The sequence below is a fragment of the Trachymyrmex cornetzi genome, unplaced genomic scaffold (assembly GCF_001594075.2).
Source record: "Trachymyrmex cornetzi isolate Tcor2-1 unplaced genomic scaffold, Tcor1.1 scaffold83, whole genome shotgun sequence".
Lineage (NCBI taxonomy): Eukaryota > Metazoa > Arthropoda > Insecta > Hymenoptera > Formicidae > Trachymyrmex > Trachymyrmex cornetzi.
Window position 1 is genome coordinate 3,688,348 of NW_017300169.1, and position 25,016 is coordinate 3,713,363.

Below are 25,016 nucleotides of genomic sequence, written 5' to 3' on the forward strand. Positions count from 1 at the left end.
CTTGTAACTGTAATTTCGTTACAAGTAACGAGTTACTTCCATTCCCTGCTTTAAACATGTAAAAAGGTTTTCAAAAGTCAATTTAAAGAATTTTCTAACCTGCAATGTTTGGTAATTCCGTCACGTCAGCATCCCCTTAAATTGACACACCAAAAAAGTATGTCAGTTTTTCACAATCGCGTAGTAATGTTGCTCAAGAAGATAAATTTTATTCAGCGACGGTCGTCAAAACTTTGCAATAATACGTAATTCGTTCGTATTTTATGTTTGTGAATTATTCTTTCTTTGATGGACAAGCAATTTGGCCGTACGTGCTCTACCGATTTTCTCGAGAATTTGTGTCTCTCTTTCTTTTCCTTTCCGCTTACGGGGCGAGTTAATCTCATCGATCATCGCTATCCAAATTAACTCCAACTTGTACGGAAAGTTTTCTCTCACAGAGCGGAGACGTTGATTTTGCAATTAACTTTTTATAGTCGGCGAAATTTCATTTCATGCTCTAAAGTGCGGTCCTCCGTTCCTTTGAATTTCCTTTCAATTGATAGCATGAAATAGCGATATCGACTTTGATTACTTGCTCTATTAATGTTACGTCGAATCAAATAATCACGCACGTGTAGAGATTATTAATCTCAATCACGATACGATGAGAGATTCCGAAATTTTTCCGTCAGTGCAGGTGTCTTAATCCCTTACGGAATAAGATTGTGTAAAGCAGAGTGTCTATAATGAAATTTTAAGGTGTAAAACTTAAGTTTTAAGCCTTAAGTCGTAAGAAATTGACAAGTCGATTATTCTTTTCACATTTGATCAATTTCTGATGTGGCTTAAGGTTTATAAAACAATCTTGGTTTAGACTAGAAATTACATGAACAAACAATGTTGAGTTCTTAGAATTAGGCTTAAATATGAAAGATTAGTTAGTTAGTAAATCGGTAAAACAGAGACTACTTTAGGATCCCATTAACATTTCATTGTAGATGCTTAATATAGTTGAAAACACATGCGAAATATTGGTGATGCAAGGAAGTCTCGCCTGGTTCTCAACAATGTGCCTCGTCAATAGACAGACATTTGTATTTCAGTCCTCGCGATAATCGTTATTAATCCCACATGCTTATGAATAATACACTGAAAAAAGTTTCTGGTTGAAAATGGACGAATTAGAATTTTCTCTCTCTCTCTGGTTAAATTTATTAGAATTCTAGTTGAGATAACCGGAATTCTGGTTGATACAATATTTTTGGTAAATTCTACTAGAATTTTTATTTTTGCTAGAATAATTATACCAATCAGAATTCTAGTTATCTCAATCAAAATTCTAATAGATTTAACCAAAAAGTTGTGATTCGTTCATTTACCACTACAATTATTTGATCCAACGTTTTTCTCAGTGTGGTTAACGCCAACAGTCAATTTCCGCGGAATTAGAAGAGGAAGAATATATATATATATCTCTCTCTCAGAAATGGAATTTTTATGTTTTCTGTAAGGATTCCAACATATTTCTGTTCTCTAACTGAAGCATCGTGCAAAGTTTTATGATTTACGTTCGCGATGTTTTATGATTTACGCGGCTTTTTACGGCGCGAGGAAGTTTATATTGTTCGACTTAACAATAGAAGTATGTCTATCGCGTAAGAATTTGTAATTTATGATGAATTTCATCGGTGAGAGGGCTAGTCAGTAAAAAACAAATGAAGATGACAGCTCGATTCATTATACGACGATCTTGCTGCGGGATCCAAAAGTTGACCGTCAGGTGAAATATCTATGACGTCAACAATGTGAAACCGTGTGCAATTAAATCTGTTAAACTACTATTTTGATTGCATTTACACTGAAAAAAAACTAAATTTTAATAAATATTTGTTTAAATAGTTCTAAGTAAATATTTACTAAATATAAACATATATATTTACTTGATACAAAAACCAATAATTTGATTTCACTATCATTTTTTATTTTCTGAATATTTATTTACTGTGAGTAAATGTTTACTTAGTACTATTGTATCAAAGAAATTATATTAACTCTCTAAAATCTTTGGAGTAAAATTCTAATTCTAAAGAATGAAATCTCAAATTGATAATTGTGACACTCTTTTTCGACGCTAGCTCGATTTTCATTCTTTGTCACTTTTAGAATTAAATTCCACTTCAAAAATTTTAGAGAGAAAATTTGGTAAATTTTTCTTTCAGTGCAGCCTTGTCATTCAGTCGCGATCTTGGATTGATTTATGGGCAAGTAGAAGTCCATATAAAATTAATACACAATTCAAGCGCGGAGAAAAGAAGACTTTCGACGACCTCGTTTCCTCGGAAAATTCGTGCGCGAACTCTCGAGACTTTTAGTGCCCACATGATCAATTTCCGTGAAACGACCGGCTATTTTCTTTCGCTCGATTAGTGATTAATCTAGCGTACGCTAAACTACAGTGCTTCTTGTATGAGAATCTACGAAATATACATTTCTGTCGCACAGCTACTTCAAAGCTCGCTAAAACTTTTATCGATTTACGCTGAATATGTATAACTTTGAAAGCACATTTTATGAGAATATTAACGAGAAATTACTATATTTAATAAAATATAGTGCTGTTTCTAAATTAACATATTATAAAAATAATTGTAAAAAAGAGAGAGAAACACACAGATAAAACTTTAAAATTTATTATTTTTCACACTGCATATTTGTTTCAAAACATAAATTTTAGAATCGCGAAGATATTTGCGACACAATTTCGCAACATCACAATATATCCAAGACTTTAAAATGCAGAGTGTATTTGCAGGATACGTTAATATTAAATGGAACGTGCGAATACATTCTGTGAAACAGAAACTTTTCGCAATATAGTAGAACGCGAAATATTGTTTCGCGCCGTTTCGCAAATCGATATGGCTGAATGTACGATCGCATGATCCGTCGCGCGCCGGCACGCCTGGGCGCGTTCGGTGAATCATTACGCGTGGGAATTGTGTGGACACACACATATGATCCGTGAGGAAGAGACGCGAGCAGAGATACAAATAGTTCCGGGAACGTATAAACATTCGCGTGAATAACATACGGTAGATGTGGCTGCATAAATGTGATAGTACCCTGCTAGCTGTACAGACATTTGCAATTCTTCCGCAGAATTGCGAAATGCCTTTGATGTGCAAACTTCAGATTGGAGTCACACAGAACGCACGGCGAGATGAAAACGCGATGAAATGCGGGAAAGTAAAATTATTAAGACGAAAATATGTAGCACGATTAAATAATATGTACAGCAATTAAAGTAGAATTTATTAAACCTCCTCTCTCATCTAACAGTCGCGTACACAGAAAGAATGCTTTCGTTGAAATACTTAACTGAAAATTCAGTTAGATTTGAAAATAATTCTGTTGGATGTTGATTGTTAGAATGTGAAAACCTTTTGCAAACTTATTATGATTAAATTTATTATATAATTGTTTTAATATTCCAGGAAATTATTTTCAGATCTGGGCCTGGATTTTTGAAAAATACGAAAATACTTTAGTATATGTTACGTATATTATAGATTTCTCTAATTTTTCATACTTAAAATTTTTGAAGAATCAGGCCTCTTTACCTAAATTTTTAGACTTCAGTAAAATCGTTCTTTCCGTTTAATAATACAAAAAATTTTTAGAATTTTTAAATTAAGTTTGGCCCTTAAATCCTAAATTATATTAATAAAATTGTCAAGATTATTTTACAACTTTTTTATTACAAAGACCGAGAGGATTTATCACATTCATACTTAAGGCGAATCGCACTCTTATCAGTTATTTCTGTTGATCAATTCACCTCGGTGATCTAATGGCTTAGGACGCTCGTGCGGAATACAAGAGATCCGGGTTCAAGTCCCGGCCGAGGTAACATTTTTCGCAATAAATTTATTAACAGTTTCAACATATAAACAGCTTTATAATATGATGCTTGATGGTAGCACCAAATTATTAAATTGCTTGTCAATTTAATTCGCGATTACTAGAGTAGTTTTAATTGCGTTTATAGTCCAGAAAAACAATTTGATGCGTAGTTTGAAAAGACTACAATATGGTATATATGCAAGTACATATATAGTATATATTAGTAATTCAAGATTGAATTATCTAAAGCAATGAAGATCCAACTTCGACCGTAATAGACATTTTAAATTTCTAGTATTGATTATGTTGGTTAGTATTACGTTACAGTTAATTAATATCGCAACAAAAAAAAATATATCGCGACAAGTCTCTGGTTGTTACGCGAACGTTTCTTTCGAGAATGACGGAGCATCTGTCAGTGCGTTGAAATTACCGTGCTATATATCACAATACAAGCGTGAGACATGCATCATCGGGGAGACAGAGAGAATTGAAATTGCGGTGGACGCAATGACCGCATTGGATGCGGCGCCGATGGATAATAGAGGAACAATACGCGGATAGGATTGAGTGCCGCAGTGCTCAAGGCGATGTAAATCAGTTTTCGATAAAGCGAAACGTCCAATATATATCAATGACCATCGCACAAGAATGTCGTAATCGTATATACCTGGATGACAAACAGATGCGTCTTTCCGAGGCTTCGCGGTCCTACGAACTGAATTTGAAGTTTTGCGATTGTCTTTCGTATATTCTTCAAACGTTCGAATTATACCTTAATTGAAATCAACATACTATATTTTTAGAAAAAGTTCAAAAAATTCTTTTAAATAATTCTTTAACGTAATAGATCGATTAAATTAAAAGTAAAATCTTCGATGTGAAATAATTCCTAAGAGATGATAATTCTTTGACTTATATTGAATCGATAGAATTAAATAGAAAATAAAATCCTTGATTTTCGGTAATTCGCAAGAAATAATTCAAACCACAAAGGATTGCTAAGTCTATGTTCAATTTTTATCGCGTTCTTTAACACTTCGCGTCCGCCGATGGTTTTTCATCGTAACTGCTGCTTGAGAAAAACTCTACGGTAAAGATTTGATAACTATTATAAAATAAAATAACTTTGACCCAGTAGGGATAACTTTGACTCTAATAAAAAAAAAAATACCTAGATATCACGTACGTCCTGATTTGACATGCGTGCTGTCTGGACATTATGAAAATTTGGAGCAAAGTTACCACGATTTTGTGCCAAAGTTATCCCATTATACGAAAAGTTGTAAATATATTGTACATTTTCGTTTCCCGACATTATCTGAAACATCTGCTTTAGACATCTGTTTTAAGGAGAAGTCTTTTGAATGTAAAATAAGTGATACGTTCCCAAAATTGGTCCTGTTAAAACCGGAGAAAAGCTGCTTAGGTTAATGGAATGGCCGCAGCTTAAAATGCAGCAATTTCGTACCGCGAAAACCTTCAACTCGTATTATTTCAATATCATTAGAAATAGTCCGGAGCGCAACGATAGATGTTTAACACGCAACCGTTGCAATAATACGAACTGGATGTACTCTATTCCCCAGCGACAACAGCTGCAAGATCATGTGTTCTCGATCTTCTTGCCGTTGGTACACGCGTTATCCGAAAAATTTTCCGCACAGAAAGAAGAATCGAAAACACTAATATTATTTTTTAAATAATTTTTCCTTGATTTCCAGACAAATTTTCATGATTTTCCCTGACTTCCAATAATATTTTCAAATTTTTTGTATTTTCCTCCTGATTTAGCAAACGTTAAATATTTTGTTGAGAAATAAATTTAAAATAGTAATATAAATTACTATTAATGTTGCTGACACTGCTTGCATTTTTCATTGTTAAGCTGGTAGTATTCCAAGTACAGGTGTGATGTCCATATATTAAATTTATTTAAAGCCAAGAATTTTAATTTTACAGAAAATTTTATAAAATTCCCTGATTTTTGCCTGACTTCTCTGTACGTTTTCAATTTCCCGGACAATTCCCTGATTTTCCTGATTTCCAGTTTGTGGCGACCCTGTAATAGTTTTCAGCAAACTGGAAACTGAGCGACAACGTCATCGGACGTGACTTCGTTTTCCGCGAGGAAGCGAAGGGGGAAGGATAACGGAGATCGTATCTCGTAATTGTCGACCGTGTCGACAGCTGTGCACGCTCGGCGAAGCGTCGTTGTCGTCGAATGGATTTACAATTCTGTAATGCCGCGCGCTCAAATCGCCGTGAAATTGATAGTCAAGTCGGCGGGACCAGCGGACAACGTGAATCGGATTGCTTTATCAAGCGGTACCAAGCGATTTCGAGACCGAATGCAGCTGTCAGCGCGGTCCCGCGTGCCGACGTTAAAGCGAGGCAGATCGATGGCGAGTTCGATCGAAATGAGGGACGGCGGTGCCTCGCAGACCGCGGAAACTGTTAATTTATGTAGCAGTCTTGCTCTACGCAATCTTTTTGCATTTGCCGATGAGTTCCCGCCCGTCGAGTCGGATGTAACCGGACGGACATCATGCACTTAGATATTAAAGGAGCAATGGCAGCCTAATCTCTTGAGTTAAATATATAACATCTTATTATTTTTAACTTCCATATGTGTCAATCCGTTTATTTGTTTAATTTCAAAGTAAACAACGTCCATAGATCTATTTTTTATTGCTGCACTCTGAACCGGTGCAATAAAATGAAATGAAACAAACGTATACTTGTTTCACTTAACTTATTGCACTGTGTGTACCAGTTCAGAAAGTGCAGTAACAAAAAAAACAGACCTCATATATGCACTCAGTATATAATAAACTAAATTGAGTCAAATTTAATTCCTTTTTGTCAACTTAAATTGTTTAACTCTATTATATGTTTTAGTTAAATTAACGATATATTAAGTAAAAGCAGTAGGTGACTTATAGATTAAAAATAACTCAAATTAACAATGAGTATAATTTGATGAATTTAACACTGCTACGATACACTCCATATTGCGTGTCTCGCTGTAAATTTCAAGTAACGCTTCTCTTTTCGTTCTCCCAAAAAGTCATAAAATTTGTGTAAACTGGAAAGAAGACAGTGCAACGTTCACGAAAATTCAAAATTTTGTGGAAACGGCATTTTCAGAATCATTCTGACAATAGGAATTGTTTGTAATTTATTTGCTCGTCATTTCAAATGATACGACAAAGAGTGGTGGATCGTTGCGAAAGGGAAAATCGGAAAATTTTATTTATATAACGTTACAATGGAAATAATTTAATTAATATTAGCACAATGTAATTTCAAGCTCGATTTTGCTACAATATTGAAACGTTACATCTACATAGTGATTAAGAGAAACGAAAAAAACGTTATCGGTCGAATGGAATTCAGCGATTGGGGTTTAACCGCGTGCATTCACGCGCCGTGATTTGCCACCCAAAAAGCTAACTAAATGTGTATAAATAATGCGAGCAAATATTTACGGATTAAAAACTGCCATTTATATTGATTGAATATTCATATTGATTTTATTGATCTAATTTTTCTTTCTCTTTTTTTCTCTATAAGTTGTAGCCCTAGTTTTTCTTTAAATTCTCTGAATTTGCAACGCCTACGAAACGACCGTTTTGCAATTCAGCAAACGATTCAATTATCGTCGACGCTGCGAGCCATATTGATTTTACGATTTAAACTTTTCGGCGCGCAAATCGGCGCAACAAAGCGCTCGCGATTGCGCGTGTGGATGCCGACGAGAATTACAAACAAAATGTGTCCTGGAAATATTTTTCCTCTATGGTTATTACTCGGAATGAAAAGGCAACCATGTGACCATGTGACGCGGCAAAATACCGCTATGAAGGATAATATATGTCATCAAATTTTTTGCTTCATTTTTCCGTTAAATATATAAAAACGTAAATTAAATTTCTCTCTCTTTCTTTTGTGCATTAAGTAAACGTAGTAGAATGTTTTATTTATTTAACAAGTGCTTTGACAATAAATATCGCACGTCCATTTAACCAATTTTTATCAGTAATTTGAATAAACAATCAATATCTGCGTGATAAAGTAACAGTATTTCAGTAATGTTGTAAGAAATATCTGTATGTTTTCTCTTTTTTATCTCTGTAAATATTTGAAAAAATTTTCTTATAAAAAATCTTTACTGTATAAATCTCTCTTATTTATGAATCTCTTTCTATATTTAAATATAAATGTAATGATATTTATATGTTGAACAGGATGTATCTATGGACGATCTATAAATAACATACTAATAATTTTTTTATAACTTTTACTGACTCAGTAAATATCATATTATTAGATTCTAATAGCTATACGGTAATCGCGATGATTATTTGTGAATGAATATTTGCTATAAAACGATACGATAAACATTTACTGTGAAATGATAACTTTTCATTAAAAATATTGCCTATAAAAGTTTGTAAAAACGCTATAAATATAAAGCCTATGTAGACAAATATTTATATCAATATTCAATTAAAAGTTTAGACATGGTCAAGGTTTTTTAAAAAGTTTCTGCCAAAATTGTGTAAAAATGATATTTTGTGAAATTAACAGCGAGCACACAATTTTTCGAGAATTGGAGAGATACAATTAAAATTTTTTTTTACCACCTACCATCTCCATTTCATTAATTTGAAACCTTTATAAAATTTCGATACATATGGCGTCCAATACAATGCGGTTTTTCAATAATCATCAACCAATTGTTTTAATCAATATCTTCCCTGCTGAATAGGAGACTTGATTTTCAGTACAGTGAATCAGGCGCGCTCACACAAACATAAACGAGAATTTACCTTCGATTTTCGTCGACGATGACATTCTGGCAGTGGAGCGTTTCCGTTTTGTCCAGTAATTTTCTCTCGCAACGGGACTTCCTTCTCAGAATTCGCTTTTTCAAGCTATTCAATTCTTACTTCCGAAACAGCGTGCGCATTTCCATATGTCGCGAACTATACTCGCATATTATTTGTCCTATAAATTTTACTTTCTGTATTGACTTTTCTTCCGTACAGTCGATTTCTTATCGTATTTGTTATACACCGAAATTATTCTGTCATATTTTATAAATGGAGATTAAATGAATTGCTTGATAATTTTCGACTAAGAAGATTCTGAGGAAATTTCCTCAGAATTTCTGCTGAAATTTCCTCCCCTCTCTGTTGACTCTTTCACCCCCTTTATCTTCTTTCCCAATAAGATCGGCTTTTCTGAAATATCGCTCGCACAACCTTTCCTCAATCCTACAACTCACTCGACGACCATGTGGCCAGTATCCCGCGGAGATTTTCGATCTTTTTCGATTTCAAGCTTTCTCTCGTTTCGTGGCTGATCCGCAGATCTTATTCAGCTTCACACGGGGGCGAGGGCGGCGTCGGTCCTGCCGGTGTTAGGTCGCGCGTCGCACTGAAGGGAGAACTCGATAGGAGAGCGCGGTTCTCCTCGGCCGATATTTCGAACGCAGCCACCTACCCCGCCGGCCAAAAACCGCCAAGGACGGCGCGCCGCGCTACTCCGCGTGAACGCATCGCACGTATCTCTTATTATCTAACACTAGGATCTATGTAGGTCTTCTGGAAATCGAAACAAAGCTCTTCAATAGGAACGACATCTATCTGTTTACCATAGTACCTTTTTCTTCCATATATATATATATATATATATATATATACACACTTACAATTAACGTTTTTATACAGGGTTGTCATAAATTTTTCATCCTAAAATTCCACAATTTTTTACTGATTTATAAACAAAATTTCTTAATTTTCTCTAACTTTTAATAATATTTTTGATATTTTTATCCTGATTTGGAAACTGTTAAATATTTTATTGAGAAATCAATATAACAATAATGTAAATTATTATTATTATTGACACTGCTTGCATTTTTCTTTAAAACTAACTTCTTTAAAATTAAAAATTTTAGTTTTCCGCAAATTTGCAATTTTGCAAAATTCTCTGACTTTTTTCTGATCGTTTTCAATTCCCTGATTTCCTGATTTCCAGTTTTGTGGCAATTCTGTTATATTCTCTGTTCAAAGAGCGTATACATGGTTTCCATCAATATCATTAAATTAGCAGACAAGATCTATTAGCAATTTTGCGATACAGATTAAATCTTTCTCGAGTTACATGAAAACTTGCTCTAAATGTAGACAAAATTTATTGGAAATTTTGCAGTACAGATAAAATCATTCTCGAGTTACGTGAAAACTTGCTTTGAATGAATGTCCTCCAACTTGTATTACTTTTGGCCTCATCCCAATAACTTTTTTCCCAATATTTCAAAAATAAAGTGCTTCCTCTACTGTTTCAATTGCAATCCACTTTTACACGTAACTCGCGATATGACAAAACATTTATCGCACGAAGCAAAACTTTTTCTAGAGAATATTTCATTTATTTAACGTAGAGGGCAATTAAAACGCGCGATTGTGTCGGAACAATGCGTTTCATTCAAATATCATTAAAAAAGAATATCTTTATAACGTGCCCTAAAAAATTAATATCCATCGACGTCGCTTTCATAGGAATATCTCATGTATTATTCCTTTCAACCCATTTTTCTGCTTTCCGCATTACAGTAAAAACCACGAGGCAAAGTAAAATCGTTTGTCGAAGAAATTATCGGAGGATACTGCGTTTTGTAAAATGTAATGCTACACCGTGTCATGTAACATTACAGTTCTGGCGCGTTTCTCTTACTATCTCAATTTTACATCAAAGCACTGCCGGTGGCTTTGGTTAACATCGACCAGTATCGCTCTTATCCGTCTACGGTCCGTATAATCCATTCTCCATTTACCATGGTGGTAACGCTAGGAACATATACGCATTGTAATCCTTTGCCTGTGCTTGACAAGTACGATAATACGACAGTGAAGCGAATAGGGCTTCAACCGCAATTTTTGCAAAAGAAATCAGAAGCAAGCTCAATCGGGATAATTATCTGAATGTTAAAATAAATGGGATACTGATATTTTTTCATAATACAATCCTTAAACATTTTTTCAATAATTAATTTTGCGAACGAATATAACATTACAACATTTCATTCTGAACATATAGGAAGAATTTTTTGTTCACATTTACCATTTGTTCATTGAAAGATATTTGCTACAAAATTATTATGTAGAAAAGTTGCGTTCTCATAAAATTCCCCCTAGGTTTTTGATAATTTTAAACCTTATATTTGAATTTAGAATAGACCACATAATATAAAGATAAACTGTTTTTCTAAATTTTAGCCCTAAAGTGCCACCTTCCTTTGCAATTTCTTCATGCGATTTTGGTTCGAATATATTTCATCAGATTATATAATACATTGTATATGCATTTTGAGATTTTTATCCTCTTATGTCTCAATAAATTGTGTTCGATTCACTTGCTCAACTAGAGCGATTTTGCGAGAGGAAATACATATTCGATTTTATTGCATGCATCATGCATTGACAAGTATTGTAAGTACATGCCCTGGCAAAGCGCAAAACGCAATTATATTCTACCACACTTGAATGGCAACTTGATTCAAGTGACCGGCTGCATGTAATCTCACTCTGCGTGTTAAAGTTTGCATAATGAGATGAACGTGATCTTTCACAAATAGAAGTGGTGGAAAGTTATGCAAAAGTTTTACTTTGCCTATGTATTTGTTGATTATTCAACGGTAAAAATAATGTCTATGAATCGAGCTTTTAAAATGCATCGATCTAGTCTTACAGTTAAATCAATATTAAAAGAATACACAAACAAATCTTAATTTAAATACTTTTCACATTTTTTAAATATTTTTCATTCTATTTCAATAGAAAAAGTTGAGGATATAGAAACAGAAAAAGAAATAAAAAAAACTGCTATTTTTACCGACATTGCTTTTTATTCCATGATATCTACATACAGTTCTCGCGTGAATATTGCTTGCAGCATTAAATTGTTAAGCTTAACAATAAAATAAAAGAAAATATTTTTCGAACGTCGGATGCATTTAATTAAAATAATCATACACCAGGTATTCCGGGTAATAAGTCACGATGCTATTGTAACTCATCAAAGAAGTCTCTCGAGTCTCTATAAAGTCAGATTGAATGTAAAACTCGTCACCCAATGCAAAATTTCTTTATGATCGAACGAAAGCATCCTTCCAATGAAAGTTCGTGCTCATGCCAATAATCATAAATTTTACATTGCTCCTTCGCACAGTGGCCTAGATTAATTTTATAAAGGAAGAATATTCTAAATTCTCTGAAGTCCTCAAGATTTTACTATTCGTTTTTTATTCGATTATTTGAATATTTCATATTGCTGTAAATCTTTTAAAGTATTATAAGCTGCTATACGACAGATATTATTAATTCTGTTTGTGAAGTAGGAAATTTTACGTCTTTCAGGAAGATGCGTTTATTGGACGTCATTATTTATATCTAAAAATAGAACATCTTATTTATGTTTTAGATAAAATGTCTTTTATTCATGATATTGCTAAAATGCAATTCTTTTGTGTTATATTACAAATGACTATTGTGCAACATTATAAAAAATATTTTTAATTATTGAATAAAAAGTTAAAAAAGTGAATTTAACAAAAAATTAGTTAAATATAAATATAAATATTAAAAGTAAACAATAATTTAAACAATTACAAAACATATTATAGGATCGTATATATGTAATAATACAAACTATAGAAATCAATGTCTTAAACGGTCTAGTTGGATCTTAAATGCTTGTATAATTCTGTGTGAATTTATATATATATACTATGTATGTAGTATATAAATTCACACAGAATACAAGCAAAACAATTATTTTTTAAAAAGCATAAAATTTTATTTTAGTTAGTTTTGCAACATATGTGATTATTTTATTATTTAACGGTACTACATACGTAGTATATAAATTCACACAGAATCATACAAGCATTTAAGATCCAGCTAGACCGTTAAATAATAAAATAATCATATATGTTGTAAAAATAACTAAAATTAAAATTTCATGTTTTTTGAAAAATAATTTTTTTGTAATCTTTATTGTATATGTATATGTCACAATTCAAGTGTTAACTCAATGAATGTATATATAATATTTACTGTAGTCTGTTGTAGTCAATGCACACATTTACTAAAGTTAACACTTTATTAATTGTAACAGATACATAAACATAAATATTTCTTTCATCAAATTTATTCTTTGTTCTATTTGTGCATTCATCGAGAAATCCTGCACTGCATAACTTTCAAGATATTTCCGCGTGGGTTCGCCCACGCTTGCAATTCGATTCCGGAGCAAGCATCTTCGGATGATAGCGACCGAGCGAAGAATGGCAAAGCTCACGGTGACAACGAATCGAGCATCTGTCGCTTACCGAAATCATATAATTGCGACAATAATATTGCAGATGTCTGCATCGCGTGTAACAATAACGGGTAAAATGTACAGCTACCTCTATAAAATGGACTAGAATTTCTGTCACTCTCACTTATCTTTGGAGTTGTCTTAAATTAAAAGCGTATTAAAATAAAGCTCGTTTAATAAATACAGAAATACAAGAGCGTCTATAATATTTTGGCTGTACAGTATCAGCTAAAAGTTAATTAATAAAAAAATGAGTCAAAAAACGAATATTAGCTACTATCAGTAAAAAAATTGTATCGTTAATAGAGGCTCTGAAACTAACTACAAAAAAAAACCAAAATAACAATTATTTGGCTTTTAATAACTTATACAGCGCAATTACCATATTTTGCTGTAGTTTTACATAAATAATTTTTTTTAAAGAGTAAGGGAATTCAAATAAACTTTTATACGAATATTTATTAGAATTTTAATCGTATATATATTAAATTTGATTTAATTCGTAATGCTACTTCTTCAAATTTGCCAATAAGTAAAATTGCGATTTTACATGAGAATCAAAGCAAACAAAAAAATTAAATAACTCAACTTTTAGCTGATACTGTACAGCTAAAACATTAGTGAGAGAAATTCTAATACAATCTTATCAACAAGAGAATTGTGCTAAATTTTTTATACAGATACTCAAACGTAATAATAAAACAATCTATGAAATTTTTATATTTTTCAACACTTTAAATTGTGACACAGACATCTTTAAACTTATGAAATGTGACTGATTACAACCTTTTAATATCTAAAATTTGTTTTCTAATTAAATAGAACAATGTTCCATTTTACAATCGTTTTAAATATTATGATCAATGTCTGTAATTATATAAATATCAAAATATTCGTTGAGATTAAGAAATAATTGCTTTCTCATAAAGAATGTACATCGCGCGAAGAGAGAAATCTCTTGACATATTACGTCTCGTTACCAGATAATGCCACCTGCCTCCGACGACGACAGGGAGAGATTTCCGTGAAGCAAATAGATATGATTTTGCGAGTACTGCATAATACAAATGAATCCTAGCAAGAAGACACGTATTGCAAACGTTCTCTTTAAACGATTGTCTCCGTCACTAACTTTTCGCTTTTCCAACGTTGACAGCAAGCGCTGGAGATAGAGCAATAATTGTCAATCCAGAATGAGTCGAGAAAGCCGGCGTTGTAACATCATTTAACTAAGTCGCCGAGCACAAGCACAATGGTTATGACTTAGCATTATGCAAGCACATTTCAGCGAACGTTTATGCACACGGTTAAGATCGTCTAAACGACCAGTTATAAAAGGAATTTGCACGCGCAAGTTACATATTTTCGCTACGTTCATTCGCAGCGTATTCGCAAATTGAGCTTTCAATAATTTCGATCACAATGGCTGCGTTCAACACAGCTTTGTAACTGCTGTAAAATTCTTCAATATGATTGGTCCTCGTTTTTCACTGGATATAAATATATAAACCGATCATATTAAAGAATTTTGAACGCAACCAATAATAACGACAGCGTAATCGGGAAGGTGGGGAGAGAAAAAGAGAAGAGTGAAAGTTATTCTAATTCTTTACCGATGATCGTGATCGAACGGTAGGAAATATGTCTTTGCTGTAAGTCGCTCGTGTGATCGACGAAAAAAAAAAATGAAAAAACCCGTTAGCGAGGTAAGACGTTAAGAATACTTACTGCACGAATTTATGCCGCTATTAGACGGGATTAGGAGATACGACGAAGTCGCGGGTAAGACGATAAATCCTTCTTTCTTTCCTGTACCGCCCACGGTGATTCGGTTTAACGTTAACGACCGACCGAGGAAACCGACCACGGTACGGGTCTGATCGATCGCGTTCAGTGGTAGCGGTCGCGTCGCGATCGGACGCGCAAGTGGTCGTGGTCGACGCAAAGGCCATTACCGACACGCAGTGGTTACGGTTGATGCGCGATCCGCCGCGAGGAATTGACGTAAGAGCTAAAGTGACCTTTCTTCGCAGCGTTCCGCTCATTGACGTGTTATTTGAGCCTTCGATCGTCATTTTCCCTTTTGACTGATCATTTTTCTTTTGTTTTATTCTGTCGTCGAGAAGAATTTCTATTTCGATTTGAGTTACGTGATGAAATATCTCATTTCGCGAAATAGTAAACAGAGTGCAGAATGCTGTATACTCATAATAAACTGAAATATTTTATAAGCGTCAATTTAATATTCTATACCTTCAAAGAGAGTAGAATTTTTTTTTAAAGTAAATCATTTATCTTAGTCAGAGTTTTTCAACCGATGGACTGCAAAGGGTTTCCATGTGTGCCGCAAAGATGTTGGAGAAGGTAAAAAAAAAGCGAAAAAATATTTAGGAATAAGTAAAGAGCGAATATAACGTGAAGTAAAACATAATTTGAAAAGAATATTTTGGGAAAAATATTTTCAGAAATAAACTTTTGTACTATATTTTTAAGTATATGTGTTAATGATGTTTATATAAGAAACCTATACTAGCGCTGAACATATGTATTCAGTAATGTATCTCCATAAATTTTGCTCGTTATTTAATATACCGTAAATTGGAGGAAAAGGTAGAAAAACGCTAATCTAGATATTTATCATCCTTAGAGGGCTTTTTGAATTTTCACTCCGAGCTAAGATAACGAATTTCATCATCGGAGGACCGCAATAATCCAAGCGAATTACATGGCGTCGGAATGCTAATATCGAAAAGGAAAAGCCAGATGATGAATAGCGAAGTTACTGAGCCAATAAAAATCACAGGAGGAGAGGAACGCGATTGTAGCGTCTGGGAATAGAAAACATTTTCGGATGACACTTCTATTACAAGAGCGCGAGGAATCCGTCCCTCCGGACACTCTGGGAAGGGGGGGGGGGCAAGAGTGCAAAGGAGGAAAGGGAAAGACCGGAATGACATGAAGAAACGAGAGATGGCAGATGGAAATTCTCGAGAGAGGCGTAGTAGCGGATTTGAGAGCACTGAAAACTTTAAGGGAAACTACAGTCGAGAATCTGTAAACCTTTGCATTCCTTTGGGGAAAGATATTGATAAGGGGAGGCTCAAAAGTGGCCTTACTGATTTCAATGAAATTTGACAGAATTATAAAGCATTTTCCCTTGAATATAATTGTCCCTCCATTTTTTTTTGGGCGTAGATGATTAACCTTTTCAGAGATATTTCAACATTAAATTTAGTAGCGGCATTTCCTTTAGAGTTTATTATATAGAGTAGCACATCCTCTACGCGCGTGACGCGCGCACCCCTCCATTGTACTCTCCTTTTTAGACATTATGAAATATAATATTACGAATCTGGATTCAAAATGTTTGAATTAAAAAAAAGACCGAATCGTTATGGCAATTTGAAAATTTGAAAATTCAAAGTGGTTGAGTCAATATGGTGGATGGAATTCTTTAGTTAAATACCATTAGCAATTTTATAATACAATTATTTATTATCGAACGCTAATGTTACCATGGTACATGTGTTGCTTCTTTTTTTTTTGTTTTACGTTAGAGGAGAAAATCTTCATACACTTTTTGCCAGGTGATGTTTCATTTGAACATCAACCTGACGAGAGGAAGATACCTGGCGCCCGAGCTCACCGAGTGTGTTGGATTCGTTCAGTTCGTGTTTCCGAATAGTGAAATCGAATATTTTCTTTTTTGTTCAAAAGTTATACGAAATTTAAATTTTGGGGGCCAACTGTACGCTAGCCCCCCAATAATAAAAAATCGAATATTTTGTTTTTGCATTCACTTCATTTTGCATTCGTTTGCTCGTCGTTTGCAAACGATTGTTACGTTGAAATTTTTGTTTTCTCATAATCGTTTTCTCACGAATGCTCGAATTCGAACGGAATGAGCGCAAAAATTTTTATTTGCGGATACAGGTAGCGCATAAATAGCGCATAAATCCTGTGTATTTAATTTTCCAAATCGGTTCTTTTTAACGGGTGGGTGGGCTGACTGACTGTATACTCAGTCCCCCGAGAAAAAATTTTTTTTTCAGCTAAATGGAATGAGCGCAAAAATTGTTCTTTACGGATACAGGTAGCGCATAAATAGCGCATAAATCCTGTGTATTTAATTTTCCAAATCCGAATACATTTTTGTAAGATTAACGCTACTTAATTGTTAGTTATTAATTTTATATTTTTTCACAAGTCACAAAAAGGGTTAATTTTTATATTGTGGGGGTGGTTTGTACCCCTAAAACGCTTTATGGGGACGTATAAAAAAATACGTATCCAATATTTTTCGGTGTTTTGAAAGTATGCCAAGTTTCATTAAGATCGGCGGGTGGCACTTGGGTAGGTTTACTTGTCAGTCCCCCCAGAAAAAAATTTTTTTTAGCTAAACGGAATGAACGCAAAAATTTTTTTTGCGGATACAGGTAGCGCATAAAAATAGCGCATTATCCTATATTTTTTTCATTTAAATTTGGGTTAGTGAGGGGGCCAGCTAGGCATACGTAACTTAGGAGTGAATATAACTGTTGGCTCCAAGAGAGTAGTGCCTTAAGTGTTGCAGCGCAAAAACCAAAAGTGCTTGGAAATAGTAGCGCATAAATAGCGCATAAATACTGTGTATTTAATTTTCTAAATCGGTTGTATTTATGTTCCCTATTTATCTTCCCTGTTTACTATTTCCCACATCGCCTCTCACTCTTCGCTCCCTCCACTTTCCTTTCCCATCTCTCATTCTCCTTTTTTTTCTTTGCACAGCTCCTTATATTCCCTTTTTTCTTTCCTGTATTCCTGCCCCCCCTTCAATTACCTTTCCTTAATATCCTTCTCACTCGCTCCTTTTCTCTACATTCCCTACCCCACCATCCCATTCCCTTCCTTTCCTTACCCCTCTCCTTTTCTATATTTCCCAAAACTTCCCTTATTCTTCCTTTCATTTCCTTCATACTCTCGTTCCACTTCCCCTCCCTCCATACTACCTCCACCAACATTTCCCTAAATACAACCCTATCTTCCGATCAAATTTCACCAAAATTGAAGAACCTTTTAAATTTCCGTAACATTACCGTCCGCCATATTAATTCAACCGTTTTGAATTTCCAAATTTAAAACACGGTTTCGAAACGAGCGTCCCCATAAACCCGCTAATACCAAATTCCATCATAAACGGTAAATCTTTTAGATTTCCGTAACATTTCCGACAGCCATTTTGTTCAGCCATTTTGAATTTTTAAATTTTGAACGAGATCGAAATGAACGACCCCAAAACCCCCTAAAAACAAATTACACCATAATCGAAAAATCTTTAAAATTTCCATAAAATCTCCATTCGCCATATTGGTTCAGCCATTTTGAATTTCCAAATTTTGAACACGAATTCGAAACGAGCAACCCGAAAATCTCATGATACCAATTTTCACCGAAATCGGAGAACCTTTAGGATTTCGGTAACATTTCCGTCCGCCATATTGGTTCAACCATTTTGAATTTCGAAATTTTTATCACGATTTCGGAATGAGCGATGCCTAGAACCCCCGAATACGAAGCCACATCGAAATCGGAGTACTCCAACATCCCTTTGAAAAAAGACTTCAAAAAAACGTGACATGCCAATTTTAATATAGGAACGTTTATACTTGAGTATTAGTAGCGTAATAGTGGAAACTCTCCAAAGCTTCAATTTATTCTAAAATCTGTTAAGGTACTCTCTTAATTTTTTGGAGTGAAAATTGAGCCAGTCTTGAAAAAAGAAAACGTCAGTCTTGAAAACTTCTCGCTCTTGTTCAAGAAAGGAAATATTTTCACTCTTTTAGAGTGAGATTTCACTCCAAAAAGATTTAGAGAATAGTAATTCGTGGTCGTTAAAATCGATAAAAGCCAATTTTGAGTCTCTCCTTGTAAATATGAAATATTCTAAATATGAAATATTTAACAGCGATAGCAAATTGTAGGAAACGCAAACAAATGATGTGGATATCAATAAATGCTAGATAAGGTATAAAAATAATTTTATAAAAAATAATATAGGATGCTCACTGATTGTTAAAAAATGTGCTTTTTGTAGCATTGCTCATCATACTTAAGATTCCTAATTATGTTAACGATCCGACAAAATTATTTTCAGATCGGTGTCTAGCTAAATTTTTAGATACTTCAGCAAAATCATTCTTTTTGTGTAGGTGAATACACCACTGCGTGGAAATCGCCGCTACTTTCTCATGCTGCGGTTTTTATTCTTATTTCATCTCTTTTGCCGAAGTCTTTCTTGCTCCCTCTCGCTACAGCTGGCAGTAAATCTCGTGGTACTCGTCTATCGCTCTGAGTCCAAAGCTGTGAAATCTTCGCTTTATCTTCCGGACACCAACTCAATCGTGCACTTTTACATCTCGTCCGGATTCGCAGGCGGAATCGAATCATGCATAAAAGTAAAAAGGTACGAAGTCACGGGAATCAATGACCTTTGCTTATGAGATCGTCAATTAACCTTTAAAGGTTAATTATCGACATTACAATTAATGTTAATCAATGGACCACTGTGATAATGGACCACGTCAGTGGACGCGATGACAGTTTAATTAAGACGAATATTATTTTCAATTAGAAAGACAATGTTTTCACACCGAATACGAAGTCAGCTTTGGTAATTAAAAAATTCAATCCATTTGAATTAAATGATTAAATAATAATAATAATAATAATAGTTAATAAGCTTATGTGAGCATTGCATTAATTCCGTGTAAAAGCCTTTAACTCTTGCACTGAATGATTTGGAATAATAAACAGACCTTATTCATCATTATTATTTAAAAGCAAATTTACTTTAATGGAAAAATATCAAGTATCAATGATATTTGTATAGATATAAATAAAGTTGTTTATTTAAATATAACCTGAATATAATAAGTATGTAAATATCGTATGTAAATTTAATTAATATTACAAAAAATTATTTTACAAAAAATTACATTACTCGATGTCTACATATATAGTATGCATATGCAACATATATATTAATTAGATATTTATAGAGAGAAAAATAATTATTTTTTTTGAATAAATTTAATGAAGTTCATTATTGTAGTTATTAAAATTATTATTTATTTATTATTGAAGTTATTTATTGTAATATGCAGCAAATTATAAAAAGACATCTTTTCAATTAATAAAACAAATGATATATATAATTAAATAATTAATTTGACGGAAAGAAATGAAAGAAAAAGACTTACCAAATGCTGTTTGATAAAATTTCCTAGCGGAGATAATTTTCGGACACTGGATCTGAAATTCCCCGGTCCGTTCCTGACATGTTGCTCTCTTCTATAAAATAAAAGTACATTGAATTAGTTGGATAAGCTTTCTTTTGGTCTTAATGTCAGATTTAGAAAAAAAAAGGTAATTTAATATAGTCTAAAATATTTTACAAATACGAGCAATAACAATGAAACAAATTTTCCAGGTTTAATCGCGAGAGTATAAGTTCAGATAACATTTGCATTAAGAATAATTTTCATTACATTTATTAATTTCGTTTAAATATTTATATTATTATTTGTTTTATATTTTTTATTTCATAGGAAAATAGCATTCATTTGTGAACCGCAAACCATCTTGGGAAATAGCATGATACTATTCTCGCAATAACGGAGTAAAAAGTGTACTTGAAATACGCTTCGTCTCAATATAGAAAGATTCTCGATTTCTAGAAAGTGATATCGGATTTTGTTAGAATTTTGATGCCACTAGTGACAAGTATCGATATATCTCTCCGTTTTTCTCTTCCTAATGAAGTTACCCTCGGATTTTCACTCCTTATTGTAGCCTCAAAGAAAACCGATACAAATTCCTCAATGTCTCTTGCATCGCAAGAGATAGCACCTTTATATTTGAATTTCAGGCGTAGTGATACGCGTGAAATATATTATTGCAATTATATTCAAATAGATAAAAATTTGATTCAAAATATTCTAAATTAAAATAAAATAATATTTATGGTTCCAAGAATAAATCCTATATAAATAAAATACTTATGTAAATCTCCATGAATAATTAATGTTAATGGGTAAATTATAGATTGATATAGCGATATATTTATAAATACAATTCGCAAGCAATAAAGATGTACTTGATAAAAGAAGTTAAAAATAAAAATGTAAAACCTCTGCGTAATAACATTTTTATTTTTATTTCGTTTATCAAATATATTTTAATTGCTTGCGAATTGTATTTGTCGTTTTACAAATATAAGTACATAATTTACGCATTACAACAATAGCGGAGGCTCACATTTTGTTTGCATTAGATTTAAAACATTTTTCTTTGTCAACGAATATATCGTGAAATGAGTTTTGTTGTATTCTACCATCGGGATTATTATTTCGCTGCAAGCTTACTTTCCCTACATGAATTTTCAATGCTGTATGTAGAAATATGTAATATCTAGGTACTTATTCTTCCGAGATTTTGATGTTTACTAGAAAAACCAAATAGCTACATCGCAATTTTCTCGTAGCAATATTCTCGTTGACGAAGTACCGGTTCGAATGTCGCGACTTAATTCAGTCCTTGCAAACATTGCTCAGCTCGTCGTAATTAATGCGGTCAGATCTTCATCTCACAAAGGAAAGCGTCAACTCAGAGAACCGTAATAGCTCTAGTCTTAGGATGATGGACGTGCGAGGAAATGTTCCATTTGTGGAAATTTCATGATGAGATTCCAGTTATTCTTCCATGGTTACTTCCATTTCTTCGCAGAAAGGCGTAAAGCCAGAAATTCAGAAAGAAAAGTTGAGAAAGAAGAGGAAACGCAAAAGATAGAACGGAAATGTCGGTCACGATGTTTTATGTTTCCAGTGCTCGTCAATGCGTAAGAAATTGATATAAAAGTAAGCTATACATGTTTCTTTACATTATTCAGAAAGCGCTGATCATCACTTTTTCTTTCTTTCTATGTTCTTTGTAGTCTATGTTCTTTGTGGTCGTCGAAAAAATACTGTCAAGTAGATAACTGAGATAATTCCACAATAATTAAAAGAAATGAGCAGCAGTATGTAATTCATTAGGAGATTAACAATATAATTGTTCTAACAAGAAAACTGTCTTATCTGACATAAATACTTGTAGTTGTCGCAACAGTATTTGTGAAATTAGTTTTGCGATAAGAAACTAGCAAGAAGACTTAACATGATTAATCGAGTTGTTCGGTGAGTATCGATTTTCTATATCGTTCTGTTCTATAGGATACATTTTTTTCTAAATTTTACCGGCAATAAATGTCAGGAGCAGACACAAAATACGACGATCGGTGAAATACGGGTGTATCGGTGGAGTACCCATGTGGAATATCAAAGAATAATGACTAAAAGTCGAGGTGAGGCGCTGGTTGGAAAATAGGAGAAGAATACTGATGAGTCTCGGAATCTTTCCTCCTTCTCGTTGTTTAAACAGTTCCGTTTCCACTTGCTTATTTCTAATGTTAGGAAACAAAGTCTAATAATTGATAAAAAGATTAGTATCAAAGCAAAAGTTTATGACTTTAACATTATTGTAATATATATTTTATTTGCAGTGACAACATTTATTTTACGGTTATAAAAGCAAATAAATTTTTCAGAATTTCTCAGAGGGATATAATCGTATATAAATGTAAATGCAAAGTAAAATAATTTGATTAGTCATTAGAATTATTAGAAAATTTTGAACTATCGTAATTATAAATATCTGCATCTAATATGTATATATGGTATTTAATATATTTTAAAATTTAGAATGTTTTTCTTTCTTAAAACCTACGATCTAATTTGCGATTAAATTCGGAAGAGAATTCTGTTTATAATATTACGAGTAGTTTAACATGAAAAACATATAGAATACATATTTATATTTAGGATGTGTGACATATAAAATTGTAAGTAGAATTTTACCTTGAATTTGGCCACAACTTATAGATCGCTTAAAGTGGGCTTTACATTGTAATCATAAAATAAACTAACGCTGGCTGTCCTACTTTTAGGCTTAAAACATTGGTAGAACCGAGACGAATGGCAAGTATGTATGTAACGATGTGCCGCGCGATTTGGACTTTTGTTTTACGAGAACAAACTAAATTGCTGCAGCGAGCGGTGGACTTGATTTACCGACGTACATAGAAGCGACGATCTCGTAACCCGTGTCTCGATACTCCGTTGCACGTGCAGAAACATACACTTCTCCAGAAAAGCTATTCATTTTACGCGAACGACGAGTTTGTTGGCGAAAAGAGGGGAGCTGAGCAATAGTTTTAAAAGTTTCGCGTACGTGCGAACAAAGGAATTTTTTCATCAAATCATCGCGATGAGACCTGCGTGAGAGAAATTCTCGAAAATCGAACCGTGAACCCGATCTAAACGAAACGTGGATCGTAAAATATGTGATACAATTCAATATATGGAACATTCCGTGTGTTTTGGAAAGAATTAACGTGAACTCTTTCAACTCTTTTTCGTATTTTCGTTCTTCGAGTCCATCGCCACTGCTCTTTGGCCCATGCTGTGATTTATCACAGACAGCGGTTTATTGACCTCCTTCTGTCTTTCTGCCCTTCTTTTCAACTGTAATTTATTATCCCGCCGTCGAAACACTCGCGAAACAAGTATTCGTGTAAAAGCCAACGGATGTTTTACGTTTTTCTTTTTCTTCCGTTCACTGAAGGAATCACAACAAATTTTTAAGATCGACTATAGTTGCGAGCAATCAATCGATATAATCTTTCCTTTTCTTTTTAGATGCACGAAATACATAAATTCGAGAGAGGGAAGAATAAAAACGATTGACAATTGTCATTTTGACAGTCAATTTTTAAATGGATTTAAACTCGATATCTGGTAGATAAGAATTTAAAACAAGACTAATAAATTTGTAATACATTTTAAGTCGAACGAGAGAAGAAAAAATATTTCGAAAATAATATAACAAAATATAAAATTTTACAAATGATCTATTACTTTCATAATTTCTTTTAGATATTATAGGAAAGTAGTAAAGTAGTAGGTAGTAAAGTAGTAAGTATTTAAATCGTTAATGTCACAATTAATTATTGAAAACGAGCGTGGCAATGACGAGCCAGACGAACGGATTGAGGGTCATACTTACAGTGATAATTTCGTTTCATTATCATATGCGTCAATGGCAACACGACTCAAAGCTGGAAGACTGCTTGCTTCACAGGGCGGATTGCTTAGATCTAAAATAAAACGAAAAAAGCTTTTTCAAAGAACGACGTGTACTGCGTCTCGCTTATATAAATTTTACTAGAGGATAGAAAGTTTAATCTTGTATGAGGGCAGGGTGTGTAATCCTGGAAAAGGATTCAGAAAATTAAGCCTGCTCGACCTGACTTCTATGTACTGAAAGACTTTTGTATCTCGTCGCGTATACTTCGCAATAATAATTAATCATTTTCTAGAAATTAGTCGGACAATTAATACTAAGCTCGACAAAATTACGGAAATGGATTTGAACATGTAATATAATATAAACAGAATAAAAAGGACAAGTAAAACATATAATTTTTGTTACATATGTAGTTAAGTTATATAAAAAAAAAATCTGTCGGAAAAGACACTCTCGAGTAAATAATTTCTTTCAAAACTGACCACTCTCTCAGTCAATACAATAATAATAATGTACAATAAATGAAACTTTAGACCAAAAATAAATCAAAGAAATAATCCTATTTTCAGTCAAAGCGT

At 33.3% G+C, this 25,016-nt stretch overlaps 1 protein-coding gene across 4 annotated transcripts in view; it reads right to left on the bottom strand.

Annotated features, from left to right (window-relative positions):
- Positions 1-25,016, bottom strand: part of LOC108768886 (pleckstrin homology domain-containing family G member 5) — a 169,093-nt gene that overhangs the window by 77,349 nt on the left and 66,728 nt on the right. For all 4 annotated transcript variants that reach the window (XM_018519560.1, XM_018519559.1, XM_018519557.1 and 1 more), the window contains 2 exons: positions 24,418-24,508; positions 20,517-20,607 (listed from right to left, as the gene is read on the bottom strand). In XM_018519560.1, coding sequence (XP_018375062.1) covers positions 20,517-20,607; positions 24,418-24,508 — 182 coding nt within the window. The remainder of the gene's footprint in view (positions 1-20,516; positions 20,608-24,417; positions 24,509-25,016) is intronic.